General features: G+C 40.8%; 1 protein-coding gene across 3 annotated transcripts in view; it reads left to right on the forward strand.

Moving 5' to 3' along the window:
* The window catches only part of LOC306820646 (protein sidekick-1-like), a 190,070-nt gene that overhangs the window by 120,910 nt on the left and 43,917 nt on the right, over window positions 1-25,243 (forward strand). For all 3 annotated transcript variants that reach the window (XM_079338554.1, XM_079338555.1, XM_079338556.1), the window contains 12 exons: window positions 910-1,012; window positions 3,386-3,561; window positions 6,086-6,169; window positions 8,224-8,418; window positions 9,212-9,328; window positions 9,479-9,646; window positions 10,257-10,359; window positions 10,484-10,657; window positions 13,648-13,784; window positions 14,380-14,527; window positions 20,439-20,579; window positions 21,753-21,934. In XM_079338554.1, coding sequence (XP_079194680.1) covers window positions 910-1,012; window positions 3,386-3,561; window positions 6,086-6,169; window positions 8,224-8,418; window positions 9,212-9,328; window positions 9,479-9,646; window positions 10,257-10,359; window positions 10,484-10,657; window positions 13,648-13,784; window positions 14,380-14,527; window positions 20,439-20,579; window positions 21,753-21,934 — 1,728 coding nt within the window. The remainder of the gene's footprint in view (window positions 1-909; window positions 1,013-3,385; window positions 3,562-6,085; window positions 6,170-8,223; window positions 8,419-9,211; window positions 9,329-9,478; window positions 9,647-10,256; window positions 10,360-10,483; window positions 10,658-13,647; window positions 13,785-14,379; window positions 14,528-20,438; window positions 20,580-21,752; window positions 21,935-25,243) is intronic.

Here is a 25,243-nt window from a genome sequence, read left to right on the forward strand (position 1 = left end):
CTCAGAGTTATGTTGTTTATGAGAGAGACTTATGGCGTGTTTGTGTAGAGATTGAAACGATGTCTGCAATAAGAGGAAGAGTAGGAGTAGTAGCCTTACTGGACCTCGCTCTTTGTTCCGTCAGACTCTGACAAACATCTGCTCTGTCTGCTTTACACTGTTACTCACACACTCCAATCCCTCTTTACACCGACCCTCATCTGTATCTCTTCTATTTTTCCTCTCTCCTTTGTACATTTGGATTTCATATACGTGTGTGTGTGTGTGTGTGTGTGTGTGTGTGTGTGTGTGTGTGTGTGTGTGTGTGTGTGCGTGCGTCTGTAGCTGTGTAGACACTATACAAGTTGTACCCTCTTATTTCAAAGGTACAGTTAAATCACTTTTTCTCATTGGCTAAAAGATTTGCCTCATATTTTGAAGCAGTGTGCTTTGAGGATATTAGTCTGGGCAAGGATTGACCTGAAATGTGACCTGTGTCATCTTCTCAAACAATGACACAGAAATACGCTGAGCTGGATTTTTTTTGATCATAAAAAAAAACCAAACATTTTGCTCAAGTTACAACAGAGATCCTTTTCCACTTACCATCCTCTCATATTTACCATTAGAATCAGAATCTGTTGATTGCCAAGTAGGTTAATGCACTCTAGGGATCTAAATGGTTGTTTTTTTTGGTACATGAACACGTTGAAGTAGAAGTAGAATAAAAAGTCTTTATGCAGTAGTAGTACCACTTTGGTTGAATGATAGGTTGGTATCGGTTGGAGACATCTTGGAGAAAGGTTCATGTCAGTGGTGCTGATGCCATATTGGCCAAATGATGTGCTGGAACATTTGATTGACTCTCAGCTAATGTGATATGTGATCAGTTTCCTTAACTGCATCTTCGATTTGCACTCTCTGTTACAGATCCTGAATCAGAACTTGTGCCTCCTGCTATTGTGATTGGACCCAAAGACACAACAGTGGTAGCAGGCAGTGAAGCAACACTGGAGTGCATCGCTAATGCCAGGTAAATGTTTTTGATGTGCATGCACACATGCAATCACACACAGAAATTGGGTTCAATTCCATTTTTCCTGGACACCACTGTTTTCTTTTTCTATCAATTACGTGGCACACTCTCCGCTCAACAATCAATCCCTCTGCATTAGAATCTAGACTCAGCATACACATTGTTTAAACAAACACAGAGAAGAAGGATCAAAGTTCCATCCGACATGAGCTGAGTCGCTGAACACCTCCGCAGTCACAGAGACCCATGCCAAGTGCATTACACCCACTTACACACACTGTCAACCACACACAGGGCACAACAGCAGACTCTACTTACTTTAAGAATAACAATTCTTAAAGTAAGTAGACAATTTTTCTCATTCCTTAGATACAAACTATCCAACCTCTTCCGTCCTCCACTGAGGCTAATCTGTGCACAGCCTCTTTTGTAGTTCTAAACGCAGCCTTTAGTTCAATCAACAAATCTTTTAGTTCTCTCAAGTCGAAAGACACATTTTGCCCAAATGTTTCAGCTTCTCTTGGGGCATTTTCCAACAGGAGATGAGCACAGTCTACGGTAGCTCTGCAATACTTTGAATCCCCCCGAGGACAAATTAAGTGTTTTTTTCAGTTGAATTAAATACTTCCTGTATGATGCACTTAATTCCCCAATTTCAATGACATAGGTTTCCTTTCCCATTTTTAAACATTTCACATTTCATTTCTTTACGTTCTTTTATACACTCTCTGAGAGCTTCTTGTCCAGCATTGATGAAATGGAGGCTGAGGTTTCTTTGAGAGACTATCGTTGAATAACCAGAATCAAACTGATCCACTTCAGGCTCGGCATGCTTAACATTCCGTCCTGTAGTTTCACAGTGGCCCATTTGTGCAATGTTGGATTCTCTGGCTGGTTTAGTCCTGTTGCTGTGTTCCCTGAGAGCTTAATCCATGTTAAATGCTTCTATGCAGCACTTGACCAGCACTTAGCCACTTGGTAGTACTCAAAGTAAAGCAAATATCAAGAGGCTTAACCCAGTAAAACGTTCGAAAAGGTGTGAAGGTACTTAATGTAGGTGTAAGAGAAGTCCAGGATAAACGCCTCCTGACCTGCTGATTTTATTTCATTAAATAGTAATGTCTGTCCTTTGTCGCAAGCTGAAGTTATATTCCAGCTGCAGACATATTTAAGTCCCCAGCACTTCTTCTGGACGAAACAATCCACTTGACAGCTACTATTTTTGATATCAGAGAAGCACCAGCTGAAAGATTGTCACTCCCGATAGATTATTTTTGTACCAAGGGAACAGCTGAAACCGAGACACTGAAAACAAGAACCTACTGTATTCTATGGGAGTTTTGAAGAGAGAAAAGTGCAGGACTGAAGTTGTAAAGCATCTGCCATCCAAACGCATTAAACAATAATCAGGCATATGCATCATTGCAGTCCTGATAGAGTGCTGAAATAATTAGAAGCTGCGTCAAAAGAAGCACAGCCAGAAGCTGTTTAAAATCAGGGTACATTTTGTAGGATTTTCTGGGCAACCACTGAGTTGACATATACTGTAAACCAAACTGCTTCTTTAGAATACTTTTTCTTCCAATTTTGTCGATGCCTCAATATTTCTCATCTTACAGAGAAAACAGCTCACACTCAACGGTATCTTGGGAATAGATTTAAGTCTGAAATGAAGCATTTAAAATTGGAGACGATTCAAAGTCGACCTGACTTGACCTGATTTGTATCCAAAACGGCCCAAAAAAGTGCGCCGTCATGGTGACTTTTTCCACAGCTTTAATAAACATGAACGAGCACAACTTTTGTTTCTTGCATATCAAGACTAAATCGTCACCTTTTCTTCATCTCCTACGTACAGTACCTTTAGTTGTGATGGTACTTCATCAATGCCGTCTCACATCATCTACAAAGTGATGGCAAAATAAATACAATCGGAATAAATCAAAACGATGGAAAACGTGTCAGTCGTTTTGGAGCTTTAGAACCATTTCCAAATTTCAGTTCACATTATTTAAGGATGAAATTGTTTTTTTAAATGCACAACCAAAATTCAGATCTTGTTTTTATGACTATTCAAAATAAGATATTGATGCTGTCACATACAAACAACCACATAAACGAGGAGCGTTAATCTGAAATACAACCATAAAAGATTCAAGCTGAACTGACTGAAGCATCTGCATGCTGAGTGGAGCTGACTGCTCTGATATACAGACTGTCATCATTCATTTTCTGCCCCAGTGACATATAAACATACAGTCTAATTATCTGCTGTCACTTTTTGCTATTTCTGACATATTCACAAATCTCTAATGATGTTTCCTCTCCTTTCTCTTCTTTTCATGTTCCTCCTCCGTTCTTCCCGTTAAGACCGGCGGATGGCCTCGTGGTGTCATGGAAACGCGATGGGCGTCGACTGGCCAGTGGGCGTCGGCTCATTTTCCCGACCCCGACCTCTTCTGACACGGGGTCGTATGTTTGTGAAGCAATGTTGAGCAACAGCACTGCCAAACCTGTAGAGGCACGGGCACAACTCACTGTAATAGGTAAGGAGAAAAAAAAGAAGAGACACACACATACACACACACACACACACACACACACACACACACACAAAGTCAGTAACATGATTATCCTGGGAAGGCCTTGGGCATCCCAGGGCCTTGGAAACCAACATGTATCATTAATTTCTGTTTCAACCTCAGTGTTGTTTTTTCATGTACATTTTATGCTCCAGGCACTCTTTCATTATGTTCATTTCTCTCTGTATTTTGGCTTTTCTCCTGAAAGTAAGACAGTGAACACCTCATGCTGTGGGGATGTCAACGACAGGAGCACTCCAGCTGAATCTGCTGTCCAAACTCACCAGCAAACCGCCCATTGTAGTCACAAACAGCTGTTGTATTCCTCATGATTCAATTCGCACACTAGACAATCCATGAATGGTGACAATAGGCTTTCTCACATTAAAGAGAACAGCACCACAGCCACACGTGCACATTCCCCCGAAAGGCTAAATTAGTTTTGTGCCCCGGAGTTGCCAATCAATCGAGGACATTGAATGCACTCAAAACAGGGAGCGCTCCCGTCTCTCAGGTGTGTGGAGATAAGAAAAAAAAGAAACACACCACATACATAAATGCGGGCGAGGCGTTTGTGATTGATGAAGTGAGACTTTTTTTACTCCCTTGTTCGTCAGCGTGTTTTTGATCTGTGGTGATTGCTGGAGTAAGGGAGCGCCTAACGCACAGAGAGCAAACTACCCATGCCTACAGAATCACCAGTAGAAAAGGCCTGCCTAAATATTTAAACCCCTGTGTGCCCGCCCCCCCCGCGCGTTATCTTCCTTCATTAGGCCGACAGGGCTGTGTAGGCCTGCTCTCATGGACGTAGTCTGCATACATTCATACGTATCAGAGGATTAGAGGAAGGACGAATACATTGGCATGATTTTTTTTTTTTCCCCAATCAGCCCAAAAGACCTTGATGCAATGAAAGAGATTTCTAAATGATGTCTGTGTGAAAAACAGACAAGGCTTCAAAGGTATCCATTATTCAAGTTCACTTCTTTTCTCCTGATCCGACTATGTATGGCACTGACTGCATGCTTGTGTTGTGTACTTTGAATACCACTTTAACTATACATCTGTTCTTGTTCTCCATCCTTGTTTTGCAGTCAGTCAGCAGGGAATCAGCAAAAGCTCAACTCTCAAAACCCCACAACTCTAGCACTCGTGAAATCTGTTGCATCTAGGTTTTTGTGCTCACCTAACTGACGGCGATAAATGCACCTGGGTTATCGGTGTCAAACTGTACGACTGTTTTTCATCTGCTGTTTTCCTGTCTACCCCCCCCCCCCCCCCCCCCCCGTCTGCATGACTTCCTTCTTATCTTGTCAAAAATCAAATCCAACATGCACTAACGTGAAATACAAAGACGCAATATGTGGGTGGTAAAGCTACCAAAAAGTTGTACAGGTTTTAAAGACAGAATTGAAAAGTTGAATAAATGCAAAAGTAACATGGAAGTCTACTTTGTCCCTGTCAGCACACCCACACATGCACGAGTACACACAGTATGATCAAACTTTCACTTTGCCTTTTTCCTTATTGCCGCCTCGGTTCATCCACTGTGTGAGGCAAGAAGGGAGGAATTGAGAGAATATAAGCGCTCTAGGATGTACTAGGATCTTTCTTTGGAAAAGAACAGAATTAAATGAAAGTTTTCTCCTCTTTAGATTCCAGCTTGTGTTGTACGTTCTCCTTGATGTACGTTGCAAGGTGACTTGTTGTGGTATTTTTAAACAAACCTGAACAAAAAAAAAAACTCCAGAAAGAAAACTTTTACTGTAAATTGCTTTTTTCCTTTTTGAATAGAACAGAATCATCCAATTCTAGGAATTCATTATTTCATGCACAAACTGGAAATGTCATATTGCTTATGGTAATTTTTCCGTAAACAGCTTCAACTCCGTCATAAATGTCGTCCTGAAAGAGCATTAGCCCGTCCGTCTCCCCTGCCTCTCTGGGTTTATTACTTCTTACTTTATGCATTTACAAATGATTGAGCATTTTAAAGACTGGCTGCTCTTAAAGAGTGGGTTTGTCATAGCATTACAGCAGTAGACCAAGGAGAATATGTTCATTCTGAAATCCAGCATTTAAAGTGACACCGGTCAATATAGCTCTTTGAAAAGAAGGACTGTTTCTCTTGGGATACTCTTTCAAGAAATTTTTTTCTGTGACTGTTTGTGAAAGTTATCTCAAACGGTGCATATGCAGAAACCCTGCCTTGTAATGACGCTCAAGATACTGAGGGCCATGAGGGGGGTCCCAGATTTATTTAACTGGGCTGAGTTTTAAACTCTGAGTCTATTGTCCGTGAAAGAATCAAAACATGGAGAGGCCAATTTCAAAAGTGAATTTGAATCATTAAACAAGTCTTTGAAGCCTTTTTGCATACAGCAGGGGTTGTAGTCTTAGATTTTCGCTCTGCGAAGTTATTCTATCGATGAACGGATACAGAATGTTCTTAGAGATCTCAACATGTTGTTTCCTCTCATCTCTGCAGAACCACCTTTTCTAACTGCCCAACCTAAAAGGAAGATCTTTGCAGACCTCGACAGGAATGTGGATATCCCCTGCCTGGCTACAGGTACACAGTGTGTGTGTGTGTGTGTGTGTGTGTGTGTGTGTGTGTGTGTGTGTGTGTGTGTGTGTGTGTGTGTGTGTGTGTGTGTGTGTGTGTGTGTGTGTGTGTGTGTGTGTGACTACTACTACTGTATTAGGAGTGTTTATGTTGTTGTGAAACTAAGAGTAAGGAGTGCACTTGTGCACTAAGGGAGCTGTCATAAAGAAACTCACATGCCTGTATGTTCAGTAAAAGACATCATGGTTATAGTTATGCCTCTCCATACTGCCTTTGAAGAGATCTGCTCCTAATGTAACAACAATTCAACAAATGTACAGTTTTTCATTCTCGTCAAAAAAAACCCTACCACTATCTTTGGCCTCAGCGGTCTGGTTGGCTGTGGGTCAGTTGCAGACGCCTGTCCCTTTCCATGGGTAGATCCACAGCTCCAGTTTACATGTCAGAGTGGGATTAGTTAAAACAGAAATTCAAATTCAATTCAACAAAACTTTATTTGTACCTGAGGGGCAATTAAAAATGAAAGGTACTTTATATAGTATTCTCTGCCATCAGTCTGAAATGTGTTTGAAAGGGTGAATGTGACATGTAGAGTCAAAGAGCTTTGAGGGGCCAGACAATTAGAAAACACACTATCAATAGAGCAATCTTTATGAGCAGAACATTTCCATAGAGTAGTCAGCATCGGTTATCTCAAGTACATGACTGTGTCTTGTAAGTTAAAGTCATTTTACAATGAAATGATCACAGTGCTTACATGCTGAGTAGTCATTTACAAACACTAACGCCAACTGTGCATATTAAACTAAAACACTATCATTTTAGAGGACATCTGTTTGATTTGAGCAACAGACTACTCAACCCTTTAATGGGCTCATTCTGAACTCGAAAATGCATTTTTGCTCAGAAATTGGACTGTCTATATAGTCCCCTTATCTGCTGTTGAGATTACCTGAAGATGGATCTTTTTACTGCCAGAATGAAAAGGAGGTACGATCACAGCCCAAAAAAAAAACAAGGATGAAATGATATATGATGAAGTATTATCTTCACGTTGAAGTGTTAATACCAAAGAAACATGGAAAGAACATCTGATGTTTTCCTCCAGGACTTCAAAATGTAAAAGATATGAAGAGGTGCCATACAATATCTTACATAGTGTTTTCATATCTTCGTGTGTATATATATATGTATGTGTGTGTGTGTATATATGTGTGTGTGTGTGTGTTGTATATATATATATATATACATGTTATACAAGTGGAGTTAGTTTTAGCATTGAAAGTACATTTGTGATGGACGTGCTGGAAAAACAAGGCTGAAGTTTGGGCTTGTTTTCGACTCATGTTCTTAAAAGGATTACATGAGAGCATTTATCTGAGCAGGGATAGACACAGCGCCGAAAAACTGCAGCATACTCCTCTCTCCCCCCTCTCGCACAGAGCCAGTGTAAGTTCCTCCTCAGTAATCTGATTCAGTGGCAGTTAAATTAAATAGCAGAGTCCTGAGGGTAAGAAGAGAGGGGATGGAGGCTGGGAGGAGGAACAAGCCACGGAGGAGAGGCAGAGTGCAAAGTGACAGAGAGTGCGAGAAAAAGGAGGGAGAAAAAAAAATAGTTCACACTTGTCTGGGAAAGCTTGACAAAGGCAGATTAAGAGAAAATGTGGAATTTATCCCTCTGTCGCACACATACAAACACACAGTCTGGTTTAGAGACAGACTAATTGCATGAGCACCCCTCCTGTCATATCTGGCACGTCTGTCAGATAGGTGGAGCTGATACTGTAGTTAACTTGTGTGCTGCTCTTTTCAACACATTTTATTCAGAATGTTTTCTGGCCCCACTGCCACCCTTATTCTACCACCCACACCCTGCAATCAATATATTATTAGCAGGCATTATGCCTGCATTTATATTTATAACGTGTAGAGGGCCTGACAGAAGGGAAAGATTTGTGAGAAGAGTGCGTGTGAGAGTAGTTTGCTCAGCACTGAGATCAGCTGGCTTGTTGTTAAGGATATCGAAAATCTTTTTCTTCCACGTACATGCACACATGTAGGCGTGCCCCAGCCAAGGATAGAGTGGTTCAAGGACGCGGTGCCTCTTTCCAAACTGGCCAACCCACGCTACAAAGTCAACTCTGCAACCGGGCTGACTGTGCGCCGGGTGCAGCCAGGAGACGGAGGAATATTCCAGTGCCTCGCTCGCAACGCTGCTGGAGAGACACTAGCACACACACAACTCCTTGTCTCCAGTGAGTTTGTCTGACAAACAAAGCAATAAAACATCCCTGTTTACTTCTGCTCTTAAGTTTTAGCCTTGAGTAACCCTCAGTTGATTCCACTGTTGTTTTCTCCTTAAACTTCCTTCCTCTTGTATTTGAAATAACTCTTCTACTTCTTTATCTTCTGTATTTGTCATTGTCCCTTTCTTTTCAGCTTTTAGGAATGCAAATCAGTTTTTTTAAAAACCCATATATGTTTGACCAATTTACGGGTTAAATGCCTGACCTGAAATATTAGAGATAAATCATTGAACCGATGATGGATATTAAGCTCAATAATGTATCAGAAAGTTTCTTGTTTGGACAATCAACTTAATATCTTGTTTCATATCATATAAGAGAGAAAGAAGAAATGTAAAAAGTCAAAGAGCTGAATATGTTGTCAGCCAGAATATTGAATATTATTTTTTATCCAATAACTAATTGCTTGATTAACTTTCAGATTCAGGGTTATTGTTTTTGCAGCCAACTTTATCCTCTATCCGGCTTGAACCAGATAGTTTGTAGTTTTATTTCTTCTCAATAGATTTATGTTCTGTTTAGTGAGCATTATAATTAAAACTTCCACATTTCTGCACACTCCCAGAGCACTAAGTAATGAGTAAAGCTCCATTGATCAAAGAGCACTCATTTGTGCTTAAATCAATGCTGTCACCCTTTCTTTTTTTTTTACTCCTCTGTAGCTCTGTAGGCTGCACTCTTTCTCCATCTCTCTCCTCCATAAGGAACCAATGCAGTCTTCTTTCCTCACGTCTTCTTTTAGGTGTAGCCCCCACATTTACGACCCCTCCGCCTGACCAAACAGTAACTGAAGGGAAAACAGCCCTGTTTACCTGTCAGACGAGCGGCGCTCCAAAACCTGCCATCACCTGGAGAAAAGGTAACAGAAAACAGCACAATCTTCGGTGCACATTGGAGGAATCTAACAAAGAAACACTGACATCATGAGTTTGTAATTAAAAATGTGTCTAATGACTTAATTACTTCATTAACCTCTGGGCTATGTCACTGTTTCTCTCTCTGTGTGCAGGATCACAGGTTTTAGCTAGCGGCTCAGTGCAGGTTCCCAGGTTCACACTGTTGCAGTCTGGTGGTTTGGAGATTCAGCCCGTCAGCTTTCAGGATTCAGGAGAGTACACCTGCATCGCCTCCAACTCAAAGGGAACCATCAACACAACTTCTACCCTCGTTGTCTTGAGTAAGATACATACACACACATTGTACACACATCTATAGTGCTCAATAAACATTTACTTAAAACACTGAAAACAGACACTGACTTATCTGTAGATGTCCAAACACATTAGCACAGTCTCATGAACAGCAGGGTGTCTGGTTTTCGATGCAGTGGGCTGCATCCAATGCTAAAATAATTATCTGATTAGCCTTTGTAAAAGGATGATTGATTTGTTGGTAAGTATGCTAATTGACTGATTTCTTCTAATATAGAGTCAATGTTTTTTGGAGGCCTATGAATGTTGGTTTAGTTTGAATGTTGCTTCAAGTGTTTTTATCTTTGTATCTTGTCTTTAATTTTCATGTTGTGAATGGATCTGCTGGGATTCCAAATTTCAGATTGTCTGACCACGAAGGTTTATCAATCAATCAATGCTTTAGCCAGTGTAAGCTCTTGTCAGTGTTTTTTGTGCATTTCTAATAGATAGAAAAATCATGTTTGTGTGGTCTTCAGCTCAGCCATTTATGGCTCGAGTGTACAGTAATATGAATGTGAAAAAAAAGTTAAACCTGCAATTGTTTTTTCTTTCCATTGTTCATCTTTCTTGGTATTTCCTCTCTGGTATTTTCAGATCACACAATCATCTCTGTGCCTCCCACAGACCAGCGAGTTATCAAAGGGACAATTGCTGTCCTGGACTGCAACGCGACACATGACTCCAGAGTCAATGTCAGGTACCTGCTTGTTGTTTCATGTTAAGAGCATTGTATGTATTTCTTTATTCACTTTTAGCAGCTTTCAAGAGTGTTTGTTTTGAGACACATGGTATAGACTGCATGTATTTCTTCTGCATTAAAGCTTCAGGTGGGATCGAGGTGGTCTTCTGGTCCTTCCGTCCAGTGGAGGGCGTGTGTCGGTGCGCCAGGGCTCCCTCACTATTGGCCAGACGTGGTCAGGTGACATTGGGGATTACACCTGCACTGTGACATCACAAGCAGGCAACGATTCTCGTAGTGCACGCCTCGAAGTCATGTGAGTTCATACACGTGCAAAGCTGCTTGGATAGTTTAAACCCATCTTGGCCAGTGTTGTGTCATTGTCAAATTGCAGATACGATTAACAGGAAGAATGCCTCCTTAAGACAAAATCGTATCTATACCATGATTTATGTGAGATGAGAGAATGTATCCAGAGTAAGTTGTTAATATTAGACAGTTGTGTTCGTAGTGCATGATAATGTGTGCTATCAGATACCTTGTTTCTTCAAGCAATCTACTCCCACTACAGCTGTTGTAGTCTCAAAGCATATACTGTGTCATAGTGTGCGTGCATTCACGATTATTAAGGGGGACACATTCCCTACATGTCAGTGTGGGTTTCATATGAGCAGACTTTGCTGACACTCAGATTAAAGCATGCCACACACAAATTCCAAGTGTATCCCACACCACGGTCTGCATAGCCTCATTCCAGCCACTGTGAGGAAAAGCAGCCTTTATGTTGTGATATTTATTTATCCCCATGGGGCAATTTAAAGGCATAGAGACGTGCCAAGTGGTCGACCACAAGAGCAGCGACCTGCATACACTCCTGACGCAGCAGGTGGAACAGTTCGGGGTTAAGTGTCTTGCCTTAGGACACAACGTATACGTTGCTTGTAGGAGCTGGGGATCGAACCCTTGACCTTTCGCTTTGAGAGACGACTCTACCAACTGAGCCACAGGTGCCCTGAACATGTTTAATAATATTATATAGTATCATTTATAAAAATGGTCTTGTGATACTGAAAAGCGACAACCTGTATTGTTGAAAAATGGAGCTAACAGGAGTTTAAAATACTGCAGTTCCTTTAATGTCCACTTGAGGCCTTGAAAGCCTTAAAGCTCACATGCACGTTCAAAAACGCTCATTTCAACAGCAAATAAGCATAAAGATGTTTAAAGTCTGGTATGTAAAGGGTTTCTATCTGTATAATTTGTCTTTATTGACACACACGTGAATTTTTTACAACTCCTCCTTGTTGATTCTATGAAGGATAATGGTCATACATAAAAAGAAAAAGGCGGGACAAGTGGGCGTGCGTCAGCTGGGCCTCTTTTTCCCTCTGTCGTTTCTAGGTTGACTGATAGTTTGTTTTAGACAGCACTTTTCAATATGGAGGCTGTTAAAGGGAATCTTTGGGCTTCGGATAACCCTTTAGTAATCAAAGGGTGATGTCACTTGGACTCCATGTTTTATACAGTCTCTGGATATTTATGATATATTAATACAGTTGCAGGGTAGGAGAGAGAAAGAACATGATTCCACATCCTTCTGAATTATGCAACACCAAGAGGTAAATAGCGTCACTCTCTTCTCAACCAAAACGTGGGGAATGAAGCGTGTGTGTGTGTCAGCCATGTGTGTGACTGGCATCCTTCGCTTAGTATCAACGGGTCAAAGAGGCTAACAGACGCTGGCGGCTAAGGAGACAGACTAATTACCAGCAGGTTATTGGTTCAACTCCCTTAAGACCCATCCATGTGTTGTCGAGAGTGTGTCTGTGGGTGAAGTATGTGGGTGTGCGTGTGCATTTCGCTTGCTCTGTGTACGGGTAGTTCTTCGAATATTTTCTAAGCTCATCATTAATTAATATGAACAATGTCAGCTCAGAAAAGAAAGCGTCATTCCCAGCTAGCCTTGCTCCCTTTCATCGTTTATATCACGTTCCTCATCTATCTCTCTCGCTCACTTCCTCTTAATTTCTAACATCCCACTTTAATATTAAAATGAAATCCATCTACGCTCACGGATATCACTGATATCTAAAACTCTGTTTCATGTTATTCACTGAACAGAAACTAGCCGCCAGTCCAAGAAGATGGTTCATTGATTAGAAATTATTAATGAGCTTTTGAATGTATAATGCAGCAAGTTTGAGCACAAGGGATCATGTCTTTCATCATCCTTTCAGAGTAAATATATATTTGTTTAGCTCTGTCATATGGTCGTCTTTTATCTTTGCTGGGACTTGTAGTCCTTACATACGTTGCTTAGCTCTGCTTTCTTGTAGTTCAGCAAAATCCTGATCTTCTAAAATGAGTAAAATCAAAAGTCTGCAAACTCTTTGAATGAATATCTTTGTGTTGATTTCTTTGTTACCATTATTTCAGGGTGTGGGCAAAAACATCTACAGGGCACAGCCAAAAGTCTGTAGAGTTTCTTTTTGAAGCTCGAAGTGTTGATATGTTTCTGCTGGACAAATAATTGATGTGCAGACTGCACACAGAATAAAGAATCACAATAGAAAAATATGCATATCAAAGAAATATTTGTAAGCAAGTGTCACAGACTGTTTGAAACCCAAATACAAAATGCTCAGACATACTGTAAAATGAATTGTTTAGCATGTTTTTATGTAATACTTCTATCACTTTCCTGCAGCTGTTACACTACAGACTACACAATTAATATTTACAAACTTAAACCTTGTGTCATGGCTACGCAGTAAAGATGTGGTGCCAAAAAAAAAGGCCAGTTAACAAAACTTAGTGAGAAAGAACAAACTTGGCCATGTCTGAAGGTAAAAGATCTAGCTAACAGAATCTCAACAACCCACAGACAAGATTCATTTTTGTCATTTCTTTGGTCCTTGAAAAAAATAAGGGCAAACATATGAAGTTGTGTTTTTACAGGCTTTATGTTCAGTTCTCTAATTTAGTAGATACTACTACTACTTCACTAGTTAACTCGTAGAACAAGGTCTTCAGAAAATTCTCATCTTGTAATTTGTACATTTTGTTGAATGATTTGTTACTTTCCAAATTAAAATATCTGCGTCTCTTGATGCCTAACTTAGCTGAACAGTTGCTAGCATCATAATAAACACACAGACATGATTATTATACTGATCTTGACATTTCGGGATTGTGTTTTTTTAAAGGTGAAAGTATTACTCCCAGAATGACTGTGCTAATCAAAAGGTTAAACAATAACTTTCAGATTTTAAAATGAACTTTTTATTATTTTTTTTCTGTGTTCAGAGAGCTGCCGCACTCTCCTCGCTCCCTGACTGTCCGTCTCAATGACTCAGACTCCTGCTCCGTCCTCCTGTCTTGGCTACGCCCCTTTGATGGGAACTCGCCTCTCCTCTACTATTTGCTGGAGCTCTCTGAGAACAGTACGTATGTGTGTGTTTGTGTGTTGAGGCAAACAGCTGTTCACTCACTGCCTCTCAAGCACGGACACAAGATCATTGACGAGTGGCAGACATATGGAGAATTTAGTTCCTACATAAATGTAAATCTAGGTTCCCTATAAATAAAATGATTGTCTCCCCCCCACCTCTCTCTTCCTCTGTCATTCTCCCTCTGTCTGTCCCAGATGTTTTAACAGCAGGCTGGCTCTTTGCCAAATGAGCACTAGAGCAGGAGAGAAAGAGTAGAGAGGGGCTGAGGAACAGAGAGACAGGAGAAACAGATTGGAAAAAGGGGCCTTTAAAGTCCCTCTTTCCCCTTTTGTGAGAAACATTTGTGCTTTTTATTATTCCTTCTCTTCCCTTTAACTTTCTGTCTTGTTACATCTCAGAGTCCTTTTTTTTATTTTTTTATTTTTCTCAAACGTATCCCCCCCCTTGTTTCAGATTTCTCTCCTAGCATATGTTATCTGTTCCCTTCTTTCGTTGTGGATTGATGTTCCTGAATGCCCCTGTGTCTCTTGATTGTCCTGCGTCAGCCTGATTTTATCAGCTTCTAATCTCTGTGTCTTCTGTCTAGACTCCCCATGGAAGGTTTACTTATCAGAGGTCGATCCTGCGGTGACGGAGATATCGGTGGGCGGGCTTACACCTGCCAGGACCTATCAGTTCAGACTCTGTGCTGTCAATCAAGTGGGCCGGGGTCAGTACAGCGCCGAGACACAGAGGTAGGACTGTGATATATGTATTTTGGGGAACACACAGATCTCTCGCATCAGCTTTTCATGCACATTCTTCACAAAACATCTCGTCAGACACACTGCCATTTTGCTAATGCGGTCTAAAAAGCATAAAACCACTTTGGATGTTGAACACACTGGGCTGTGTGTGAAATAGAGAATATTTCAAGCCTGTTCCATCACTGTGAAATAGACTTGGTCACACTGACTCACACAAACTGGGAAAGAAAAACTGGAGCTTTTTTGCATTTAAAAGGTACAGTGTATGCACACCCACACTCTAATTTGTGTATCTGAGAGTGTGTGTGTTTGTATTTATGTGTGTGTGTCACATGAACAATGATAGTGACACTGGACTAAGAATAGCGATTAAACCGGGATTGACGCTGACAGAGTACAAACCCATATGTTTTAAATCTCTTTCCTTTGCAATGAGCAAATCCTGTTCATTCCATCCACGCTGTAGAAGTCCCTTTGAGTGTGTGTAGACGTGCGTATTAACCTGCAAATGTCCTGTTTACAGCATATGATGATCAAAACAGCAAAAACAATCAAATTGACTCCACTGAATGTCGGTGTGTGACAGCGTAAAAGGGAGTGGGTGATTTGGCCTGAAAATGTAATGGATCCTGTTCAGTCATTTAATGTTGGGTATGCACTGTATGTTTGTTTGTATGTTTATCCCAAGAGACGTACTTAAGGTGGTAATTATGATGCCTTACAACTGTTGGAACTGGGTTGAGTGAAAGCGGTGGTAGACCTCTTAACGATTTTGCCCCTGAATAGACACATTCACACAACACAACACGTGTGCATCTATTATAACGTTGAGACACACTCACTCACACTCCTACACGCACACACACACACACACACGTTGTTTTTATCTGGCAACAGTCAGTGACCATAGGTAGGTGCCAACTGCTATGCTGCCAAATGCACTCTGTGCAACATCAGCAACACTGCATCACACATTCACACAACTTAGATAACACTCTGCTGTCTGCTCATTTTCTTTTCTCCCTTTATCTGTACAGAATCTTCTTCTCCTTTGGTTTAAGATCTTCCTTATCCTCTTCTACCATTGTGCATCATTATTCTTCTTCGCACTCTTCCTCTCTTCTTCTTCTTCTTCTTCTTCTTCTTATTCTTCTTCTTCTTCTTCTCCTCCTTCTTCTTCTTCTGCGTGAATCATGTGTATCCAGAGTCTTCCACAGTCAGAAGCTGGTTGAAAGTGGCACCAGTGAATAGATTGGATTTATACTCACTGGCTGGCAAACTAGTCATCACTGGTCAGTGTATCAGAGCAGATGGATATGTTTCTTTTTCAGTGTTTGTCTCGTACGTAATCACCCGTTCTTTGGGATTCATCTGTTGGATGTTTGCCTGGATAACCCATAAACACACACACACACACACACACACAAAGACACACGCGTGTGCTGCACTTCACACACACAATGAGAAAGATTTAGAGGAAAATGTCAATTTAAAGTATGACAAAATACATTAATGTGCACAGAGAAAGGGATTGTGGCATAGAGGAAAGTGGAAGATTGTAATATTGAAGACAAAAAGCCTTTATTAAAGTTTGAAACTCCAGCTGCTTCCGCAATCTCCTATTTTGTTCTTGTCCTTGTTAGGCTCTCTCTCTCTCTACACACACACACACACGCACACACACACACACACACACAGTGTTTAACTTCCTTTTAGACACACAAGTGTAGGGGGCCCCTGAGCTCAAAGAAAAATGTATCCTGGGAGATGGACGCACATGCAGGAAGTGTTAATGAATGTGATCGAAGCTGAAAAACATTACCTCTAAAAGCAAAAAACTCACATTAAGAATTCAATTATGCCATCTGGCATGTCACTCCCGCACTTACGCAGACACACACACACACACACACACACAGACCAAGTCAATCCTATATGACTTCCACACACACCACTAACATCATTATAGAGAAAGCATTAATAAAGGAAAGACAGATTATTCATAATGCCTCGAACTCAGAGCATCATCAGAACCTAAAAGCATCTGTCTTAAATTGCTCTGCTCTTATTTTCCATTCCAGCTGTTCAGAAAGCCCCCGAACACACTGGTCTTAAAATTGAGCTTTTAGGAGGTTCATAAGGAGCTTTAAAGATTTACAGGAGATGTTTTCTTGTGCATTCCAACATTTGAATCTTTATTTATAGATCTGTGTTTAACTGTGACAATCTATTCTCAGTGTATCAGTCCTCCAGCATAAAGAGAGATTTATTGGCACTGTACTATAGAGCAGAAAAATCAATAGAATTACAGAAAGAGGGCTTTGTCTGAACAGGCCAGATTACAAAGAGCTAATTGTTTGTCCAGTAAAATGCTGGAGATAACAGGTACTTCTTCAACATGCTCAGTGGTGAAGGCTCTGTCATTTCACATTATGCTTGCTGTGTTTAAATGTGTGTTTGAAGAGAGGGAAATGAGCTCCAGCTGAGTTCTACATGACGACTCATCTCATAGATAAATGCTCCACATATTTCTTCGTAAGATTTTGACTGTTTTTAGGATATGAAACACTCTGTGACAGCTTTCTGTCATACTTGATCGCAAGATAAACTTTAAACAAGGTGGAACTCAGTTATGACATGAGAATCTGATGATGTAAAATAACCAACATTTTCCTAAACTGTCCTTGTAGTGTCGTGAGGAAATCTTCAACACTGAGATGTTGACTCATTATTTAATGTTATTTTGTGTTACTGTTATTAATCAACAGCACACACAACAATGTGACTTGAACCTTACTGTCTGTGTGCAAACCACACGGTTAATAAACCGTGTGAAACCATCATTTTCTACAGTAGAGAAAAATGTTTTTCAGACCTCCACCTTGTCTGCTTCATGTGAGTTGATTCACGGAATTTCTGTAAACAAAAGTAGGAAAAGCTTTTATGAAAAATACATGTTATAATACAGCGGTCCACATTAGCATCGTTAATAAAATACCTTGAGAATGGCCTTTCAGCCTTTATTTCCAAACCATTGAACAGACCCGCACCTGTCTGTGAAGTGTCTCCGGTGGTGTTGCAGGAATGACTCATAAGAAGAGGAAATGAGTCAGCGTTTGTTCTGATTTGATTTTGGAAGTTGATGGCGTTGTGTGAATGTGATTTTTCTAAAGTGTCGGAAATGCAACAGTGAAGTAGTTGTTATGTTTAGTTTCACAACATTTCAAAGAAGAATCCTCTTGCTTGATCATGTTATGAATATTTCAACGTTTGTGAAGTTAACCAGGTTTTCATTTTAAACTGAACGAAACCACCTAAACTTGTACTTCAATAACTTTAGCAAACGTATGGCTATATTGTTTGTGAGTTTATTGGACAAGAACACTACGTTGACATCAAGTCTTGAGTGTCACACTCCTCCATCTGTAGCCTCAGGCTTAACAACACAACACTTAAAGCACAGAGGGCACACAGTTTAGGACAAGAAGAAATAATCTTATCAATGTATCTGCTGCTTACAGATCCTGTCAGATCTGAGTTTCTAGTTCATCTTTTTATTTCCTCCTCTCGCTGGATCTTAATGTTTGAATCCTGTGCAACAAAAAAAAGGCAGAATTAAACCACCATTAAATGTAAAAGTTGGTGTGTCTGTGGACTCAGTGAGAAAGCCAGTGGGCATTAAACTGTGGCGAATGACACAGATAAAAACTTTTTCATAATTCCCACAGCATGAGGGCTCACAAAATACACGTCCCTCCTGCCTGGCTTTCTCTCACACATAGGAAAACACATATTGCCTGCTGAAAACTGTCCTCTTTTCCACTTTACCCGGGGACTGAAAGTGTGTCACACTGTTTGGATGTTGGTGTTCATTTTGGGTTGGGGTGCATATATAGGTACTGTGGTGGTATAAATGTTTCGAGTGGATTTGTGTAGGTGTCAGAGTAGTGAGATTGAGGTTTATATGTTTAATCTCTTGGTTAGAAGTTGATGTCCTCAAACTGAACCTGCTGTATCAAATATTAACTTGGAAATTACTTTGGAGGGGAATTAAAGCGATTCACCAGGAGTTTCTGCTATCGAGAAAAGGTGTGTCAGTGTGCATTTGTGTGTTATATTTGTAGTAAAATAGTGAATGACCACATCTGTTTAGCACTGTAAGGGTATGTGGGTGTTTGTGCAGAGTCTGTCTACATGCATTAATGTGCATCATCAATTTCAGTCAGAAGCACAGGCATAGTTGAGGATTATATATACCCTACTTCCAGTCGGCTACACTAATGCCCATCTCATTCACACAAGGCCCATTAGCTTATGTGTGTGTGTGTGTGTCTACATGTGTATGATTGCTGCACCTGGTGCTGTCTGACAGTTGCCTAACCTAATGGAAGTAAAGCACAGCTGTAAAACCACTGGCCTGTGCTGTATATCCGCCTGCGCAAGTCTCCAGCTAACAGCTTTCACACCACCCCTGCTTTCACACAAACACACACACCCACTAATATGTAGGCACACACATTTATGAGCGCATACAGATTCAGATACTCAAATACACACAGTGGTACCACAGCTAATGGCTCAATTGCTCATAGGGAATCATTCAGCGAGACATGTGGCAAAGAGAGAAAGTAAGCGGGGGGGGGGGGGGTTGTAAATCTGCAGACATAATCCATGGAAGGGAAAAGACCATCGGATATAGCTGTGTGTCTTAAGCTGGGGAGAATTTGTTTGGAGTGTTTATATGTGTGTGTGACCACATATGACTCTGATTATGTTTACTGAGCTGCTTACAGCAGAGCCAGAGGCCGACCAGCTCAGTCTGTGTGCTTCACCAACCATGAGAGCTTTGAACACAGTCTGAGTTTGGAAAGGGGAAGTTACAGGGCCGGAGAGAAGAGAGGACGATGAGTAAAAGATAGAGGAATCAAATGATTGAGGCCAAAGGACATGGTGGATAAAAGGTTAACGTTTTCGGATAGGAGGAAAAAAGATTCAAAGGAGATCAAAAATTTAAAGGAATGATTCGGAAAAAAAAAAGTTTCAAGAGGAAGACGAGGGATGAATATTACAGCAAGGGAAAAGGAAAAGGAAAAGATGGGCGCTCTACACCTCATCTTGTATTGATTGAACTATCTTTTTCTGTCGCATTATCCATCTGCTCTACAGTGAGATGTTGAATGAGGGTTGAATTTGAGAAAGTACCAAGATAATGACTGTCAGCATATACACAAACAAAAAAAAAAAAAAAAGGTCATTTGTTGATCGAGCCTGCCGGAGAAAAAGGGGCTATAGTGACTTAAATTCAAGTGAATTCATGGAGGCGTACTGAGAGTGATGTGTTAAATGTTTGCATCAGCAGCAGCCGCGATTGCTTTCTGATAAATGGACAATATTGCCAGAGATGAAAAGGAAACGCACTTAATGAAATTTTCAAGACACACAAGGAGAATGAAAGTTTAGAGGCATGAGGCCTCAATTCTAAACCAATTTATCAGCGCTGCTTAAGTTGGGAAATAAAACTATAATAAGTTTTAAGACCCATCCTGTGCATCGCTTTCGACAAATATGATCATTTCTTTGCAGACAGGCCGACCTTCAGACTCAAAAAGATGAAGATACTGTACGCATTCCAACTGTTGTGTAGAGAATCTTTTCAACATTTATATGTAGACGGGCTGATCTCAAGACTCGAAGAGATGAAGATACTCGACATTATACAACTCCTGTGTAAACTCTTCATACTGTATTAAAGTGACATGTTAGGCTGCACACACAAAAAAGCCTTCACTTCTTCAGTGACACTGATGCTCTCATTACCGGAGGCCTAATAATCTTAATCAGACTCATTTGTCTCTCTTGGTTTTTTTTCTTCTCCTGTGTGTGTGATTTTGTGTGTAAGATTGATGCTGAGAGAGGAGGCACCCAGCGCTCCTCCAAAGAATATCGTGGCAAGTGGGCGGACAAACCAGTCCATCATGGTTCAGTGGCAGCCCCCTCCAGAGCAGCAGCTCAACGGGGTCCTCCGAGGATACGTGCTCAGGTTTGTGTGGGGGGGGGGGGGAGCCAAACACATGCTGTACACAACATTTACCTGCTAACTGTTCAAATATTTCAACTGAAATCTATTATCCATGCAAACATGTGAATTCACACAGGAGTTCAAGATGTTGTTACTGTCCTTGGTCAGACATCTTCCCCTGTGTTGAGGATGTGCGACTTGCCGAGTGCAATCAAACTGTCATCCGCTGCCTCACTCAAATCTGCATATAATTGTCGTCAGGTCTTTATCCTCATTCAATATGTTATCTGACTCCACTCGAGAAATCAGTGGAAAATAGAGAGCGCTCTCATACCTCCTCACGATATCACTTCGGCTTATATCGCCTCACCCTCCCCTCCACCTGCTCCTTCCTCTGATGTGAGTGTCAGTGTGTCAGGTGGAACGGGAGGAAACAGGGTTATCTCTCCCACTACAGAGCTGCCCTGTCAGCCTCCAGCGTTTTCCTTGCTTTGTTGGTCTCTGTTTGTGTGTGTGTGTTTATACACAGTATGCGTGTGTGATGGAGCGCTGACTCAGCCGGTAAAACGTCTGAATATCCAGTTATAGTGAATGGGCTCCATATTAAAACGCTGACATGTGGATCATTACTCCATCAGATATGTACAATACCTCTGTGGTATTACACTGCCTGTCTCGTCGGGTTATATATCGTCTTAAGTGGACATTTATATCACCTCTACTAAAGCAAAGGCCTTGAAGGTGCACTATTTAGAGATGTCTACAAGGCATTGAAGGTTTTTATTCTTCAGGGATTCTGACATAAATCAGACGACTTCACACGATGGAAATGTTTTAGTCAGGTTTCTTTGCCTGCTGGGGAAGTATTTCAATGACTACGTTTAGTTATATCGCTCAGTTTAACTGACTTTTTTTGGTTTTGCATATAAAAGTAACAGCAGCAATTCTGGTGTTATATTCTCACCCAAAGGCACTTTCAATGTGTGTAGGAAGAGCCCTGAATTGAAGATCAACACCTTCAAGTACAGCCTGATATTATTCCGACATTTGAGCTACAGCGGTAATACTTTGCCTATAGTACAGTAATGTGTGCACATTTGTAAAGGTGGATTGACTGATATTCAATCCACCTCTGTTACCTTCCTTATTTGACTCCAATCCATCATACTGAGAAGTGTTTCTGCATGTGTTTAGGTACCGTCTGGCCGGGTTGCCAGGGGACTACCAGGAGAAGAACATCAGCAGCCCAGAGACTAACTACTGTCTGCTGAAGGAACTGATCATCTGGACACAATACCAGATCCAGGTGGCTGCGTATACTGGAGCAGGCCTAGGTGTCTACAGCAGTCCTGTGACAGAGTACACTCTGCAGGGAGGTAAGTAGAAACACACACACAAAGGTATAATCTAACAAGACTCTGTGACATTTTGGCAAAATACTTGGCACATTTATTTTACACTCAAACATACATTGGCAGCATACATCCTCTAGTCTGTTGTTACTGTCACGAGAGCATCATTTTTGGAGCATAGTACCTCCAAAAGTCGAAACCTCCATATGAAAAACAAGGACGTTTGGTGCGGAGGTGTCATGAAGACTGCTGAAACGAGAATTTTATTGGCATGAATCCAAAAAGACTGAAGCAACAAGATGACCTTCTCGTCCCAGCACTGTGGCTATATTGTGCTACTAAAGTCAATTGCTGCATGTTAAGGCCTAAGTTTTATTTTCCCTGTGTATGTATGGTATCCATAAGCTACATGTTCCTTTTGTGCAATGCTCTCAGATATTCTCTACTGTTTTTTTTTCTAAACCATTTCACGAAAATGTACTATGAAGTGCAAATCTTAGTGCTCTGTCCGCTGGTAAGCCCTACATTTTGGACTTTGAAATCCATGTCTAAACCTTCTTCATTTTTGATAAACAAAAATAGCATGCAATTAGTTTCACGGTGCTTTTCTGGATGTGTGACATATTTTGATAACTGATCGTCACTGTCACTGATTAAAAAAAGCTTTTCCTTGTTTCTTAAGTCCTTAAAGGTAAAGTCAGTAGCATTGTTTGTTGCAACTTGTAAACACAACATTTTACACATTTACAAAAAGCGTCATATTGCATCACATGAAGAAAACTTCCAGGCAAAGAAAAACATATTTTTCTCGTCTCAGGGCAAAATGAGGGCTGGATTCACGACCATTCAACACTACTACCATGTTTCTAATGATACACAGCTTCATGCAAATGGTTGAAGTATCCCTTTAAGAAGGGGCTCCTCTTCCTGGGCTTGGCCCCTCCAGAAGCGCACACCTACTGCAGGACGCAGTGTGTACCTTTTACTGCCTAAAACTACACTACCACACACTAGCACAAGCTAACCGCTGGTGTTTGGCCCCTGACTGTCCAAAAGAAACGAGGCCAGCTCTGCATCGGCAGGTGAATGCTATTCCAAGCTTCACTCTCGTTTTGGTACAAACTTTATCCACGGCATAAATAAATAGAGCATCCACAACCATTTTTACTTGTCTGTGAAGCAATTCAATGACGAAGACCACAGTCACACTTTGAAGCAGCATCACCTCAGGCTCTGTGATAGGATGAGGCACTCAGCTTTGAGAGGAGCCAATTTATGCAGTTCAGATTTGTGTTAAAGGTCCCCTTAGGCTTCCCCTCAAAGGCATCAAGCTGTAACCAGTTGGGAGGGGACTCAAGGGACGACCAAAGCCATGCTGGAGGGAAACATCTCCATCTGGCCAAAGAGCACTGAGGGATGCTGGAAAATTCGAGAAAGTTTGAAGGGAAAGATTGTAACAGTAACAGGAAAGAAATTTTAGACTGAGTGCAGAGGTAGTGAAAAAGAACAAATGTCATTGACAACAGTAAATGAAGACAAGGGGAAGTTGTCATGGGCTAAATCTCCTTAAGCACGTGCTCTTTTCTCCTCGATTGTTATTCCTACTGGATATAATCATTATTACTGATAGGCTGAGTTACACACACAGAAGCACATGCACACACACACGTGCATATAAAACTCACAGTCATTATTACAAGAGTTGAGGACAGGTTTATAGACTCAGGAGAGGGAGTCAGGCTCATTAATTATTCTAATGTGGTTTAAAGGGAGTAGCCGCGGTTTTCTCCCACTCGCTATCTCAAAGAGGATGTGGGCTGAACGCCATGCGAGACTCTGATAATGCTGCTCTTCTCTGGATCTCTGACATACGCACACACTAAGATTCCCCCAGAGGACAGAGTTTAGTGTTTTATCTGAAGCTGTGAGCTGTAAGGGGTAAGAAGCCGGTCCCCAAGAGTAGAGTCGGCAAGGCAAGGGGAGTAGAGAGCATCTTTAACATCAATTAATCTTCCGTCTCTCTCTCTCTCTCTCTCTCTCTCTCTCTCTCTCTCTCTCTCTCTCTCTCTCTCTCTCTCTCTCTCTCTCTCTCTCTCTCTCTCTCTCTCTCTCTCTCTCTCTCTCTCTCTCTCTCTGTGTCTTGTCATACTTCGGTTCACTTTCTGTCACACTTTCTCTTCTTTCCCATTAGCCACCAGTCTTTTTTCTTCTGGGATCTACATTTTTCGCTCATTCAATTCAATTCAATTCAAAAAACTTTCTTTGTCCCCGGGGGGCAATTCAAAGGCACACAGAGCAGTAAATGATGGACAGTGCAGCTATATTAAAAATTTAACCAGAGATAAAGTGTCAAAAAAAGAATAAAGTGTCAAGATGTAAGTAAAAAGTTAAAATGCAAAATTGCAAAGTTAAACACAAAAAAGAAGGTATAAGTGACAGCGATCGGACTAAAGATGTAAACAGACATATATGCAGTAGTGAACAGATGTAAACAGAACTATGGTGCAGTAAATAAGAAATAAATATATGAATAAATATAGAGCTATGTGCAAGTAGGCAGATGCCAAATAATAAAGTAAGAACAACTCTGTAGGTGAAAACTGTATTCTCCTCTCGCTGTGTGTTTGTGTCGTCTTGCCTCTTTGGCTCAAATTTAAAATGTAAAGGGCATTCCCATCATGCAACAGTGCATGATCACTCTGTGGCTTTTTAGCTTCAGCATAAACCCCTTACAAGGTAATCACCGTAACTTGTGCCCACAGACACAAACACAAATATACGCACGCAAGTTAACGTTCTCATACGCCACTGTCACAGTCTCTGGCTTTAATGTCGTCACGCATCCTCATGCTGATAGATTTTATATGAGCATTGAGAGTATCAAGTAGAGAAAATCCACATGCTCTCAGAAGAGGAATATTAATCATAAAGTCAAATAAAAATAAAATCTTAGAGTGAAAAAAATAAATCTGTGTCGATATGATCTGAGCCCAACATCAAAAGTTCAGCCCCTTTTCAAAAATACATATAAACTGAAGTTCTTCGGGAAAACTGCTGTAATATGCAACATATATTCAACACTTTCCTCGTAAGACATTTCCCATCTTCTCTCTTAGAACACTATCTTCTCTGTCTCTCTCTCTGGTGGATGATGAAAGCCTCTGCCAAGTGTATATGTTTTTCAAACAGACTTCTTGATATTCTTCTATTTACTTAATGAATGATTACGATTCTGCTTTTGTTTGTCTGCAATTTCTTACTGTTAAACATTTTGTTGTTGATTTGAACTGAGATTCAAATTTTAAACACAGAAAAAATATAAAGCTAGTTTGA

This window comes from Symphodus melops, assembly GCF_947650265.1.
Source record: "Symphodus melops genome assembly, chromosome: 2".
Taxonomy (NCBI): Eukaryota; Metazoa; Chordata; class Actinopteri; order Labriformes; family Labridae; genus Symphodus; species Symphodus melops.